General features: G+C 45.3%; 1 protein-coding gene across 1 annotated transcript in view; it reads left to right on the top strand.

The window, feature by feature from the left end:
- Positions 1 to 436: 436 nt before the first annotated feature.
- Positions 437 to 1,849, top strand: part of BARD1 (BRCA1 associated RING domain 1) — a 132,697-nt gene continuing 131,284 nt past the window's right edge. The window contains exon 1 of the mRNA XM_044667520.1: positions 437 to 609. Coding sequence (XP_044523455.1) covers positions 452 to 609 — 158 coding nt within the window. The 5' untranslated portion in view covers positions 437 to 451. The remainder of the gene's footprint in view (positions 610 to 1,849) is intronic.

The following is a 1,849-nucleotide window of genomic DNA, read 5'->3' as shown; positions in this document are numbered from 1 at the left end:
TCCGTCACCAGGTTTTAAGTGTCTTCAGGCTTCATAAAAGAGGAAACATTTTAGTGCAGCTTATTGACTTTTGGAGACTTTGGGGGGGGGGGGAAACCTGGGTCGGGGTCAAGTTCAGGTCAACAATTAGACGCAGGACAGAGGGCGGGCGCTTTAACACACCCTGGACACGGATTGGGGGGGAGAGGAGGAAATCGGTGGGTACCACCCGCTGGGCGTGTCCGCGCTCCGTCTAAGGCTACGAAGAGGTGACTGCATAACAGCGGGGGAGGAGTCTGCCGGAACTCCCGGCCCCGCCCCCTCCTCCTGGTCGAAGTCTTTTCCCGCGCTCCGCGCCCCGCCCCGTTTCCGAGCGCGCGCAGTTGGAATCCTCCAGCGAGTCCTCCCTCTTTCCGTGCCCGGGAAGTTTGCAGCGGTCCAAAAAGTTTCTTATGTGTGTGGTGGCGTGGCGATGCAGCGCGACCAGCCGCTAAGGGTCCGCTCCGGGAACCAGCAGTGGCCTGAGCCCAGCATGCAACCGGCCGGAGGAGGGGACGTCGGGGTCGGAGCCTGGGCCCACAGCCGCGAGGCGCTGGAGCTGCTGGAGACGCAGCTGCGCTGCTCGCGCTGGTAACTAACGCCTACCCTTCCCCTTCCTGGTCTGGGGGTGGGGGGGCGGTGGAAAGGGAAAAATGCCCACCCCCACCCAGGTACCTGGGGCTGTGATTGACCCCCCGGAGAGCACAATCACCCTCCCCTGGCCCTGCGCAGCATCACTCCCTCCTACCCTTTTCCCGCGACCCCGAAAGAAACCTTCCGAGGGGCACCTTGTTTTAGTTCCTTAATTTGCAGGCTATAGTATTATTGTTAATGTTGGATCTTGCGAAATATGCGTGCAAGTAGATACAATTACTGTTTTATAATTATTTTATTTAATTGGGTGCCAGGAAAAAGTTACCTAATCTCTTAACAAAGGCAAAAAAAGCACTAGTAGAACCGAGGGTCTTAGGGGCCCTCAGTAGGTCCTGGTTATGTAACCATTGGAGTTTTCTCTTGTCACTTGGGTAGGGGGTGGAGTTTAACCTAGTTGGTTGTTCATTGGGCAGGAAGCTCCTAGTGTTTTGTTTCCGAGATTTTTATTGTTGGGCTTGAATTTGGAGAGACATGTATAGGGACCTACCGTTTTGCCGCCAAATATTGCCAAAGTTTCCATGGTATCCCTTCCACGGACTTGTTTTTAACCTTTAGGTTGGAATAAACAAAAAATTCTGCTTGTAAACATTTTAAAATTTAAAATAAATTATAAAGGAATAGTAGTGAATATAACTACTAGTAAATAAAGAATATATTAATTCTGTAATTATATTTATATAGAAATAATATATTAAATATACGATTATATATCATTTCATGTAATATATAAATATACCCTCATATATTACATCTGATATATCTATTTATACTTATAATTTATACATATATTACATATTTATTTCTAAATAGATACATAATATATTTTTATGCATTATAAAATATAAATATAGTAATTAGCTATAGATAAATATAAATAAATACAAAAGTATATAAAATAACCCTTTCTGGTTCTATTTCTGGTTTTGGTTTTTGTTTTTTTACTTTGGACCCCTTTCTTGGCCATTCCTATGGAGTTGAGTGAGCCCAGCTCAGTGCTGTTTTTTTTCTGCTTGATATGGCTTTAACTGTCATTCTCATAGGGCTTTTCAGCTTCCTTTGTTCCACTTTAGCCCCAAATTTATTCATTCATTCTGTTTGTAATCTCCCAGAAGAGCAGGAATATATTTTGTGTGTGTGTGTGTGTGTGTGTGTGTGTGTGTGTGTGTGTGTGTGTGTG

This window comes from Gracilinanus agilis, chromosome 3, assembly GCF_016433145.1.
Source record: "Gracilinanus agilis isolate LMUSP501 chromosome 3, AgileGrace, whole genome shotgun sequence".
Lineage (NCBI taxonomy): Eukaryota > Metazoa > Chordata > Mammalia > Didelphimorphia > Didelphidae > Gracilinanus > Gracilinanus agilis.
This window is presented reverse-complemented; position numbering and strand designations above follow the sequence as displayed.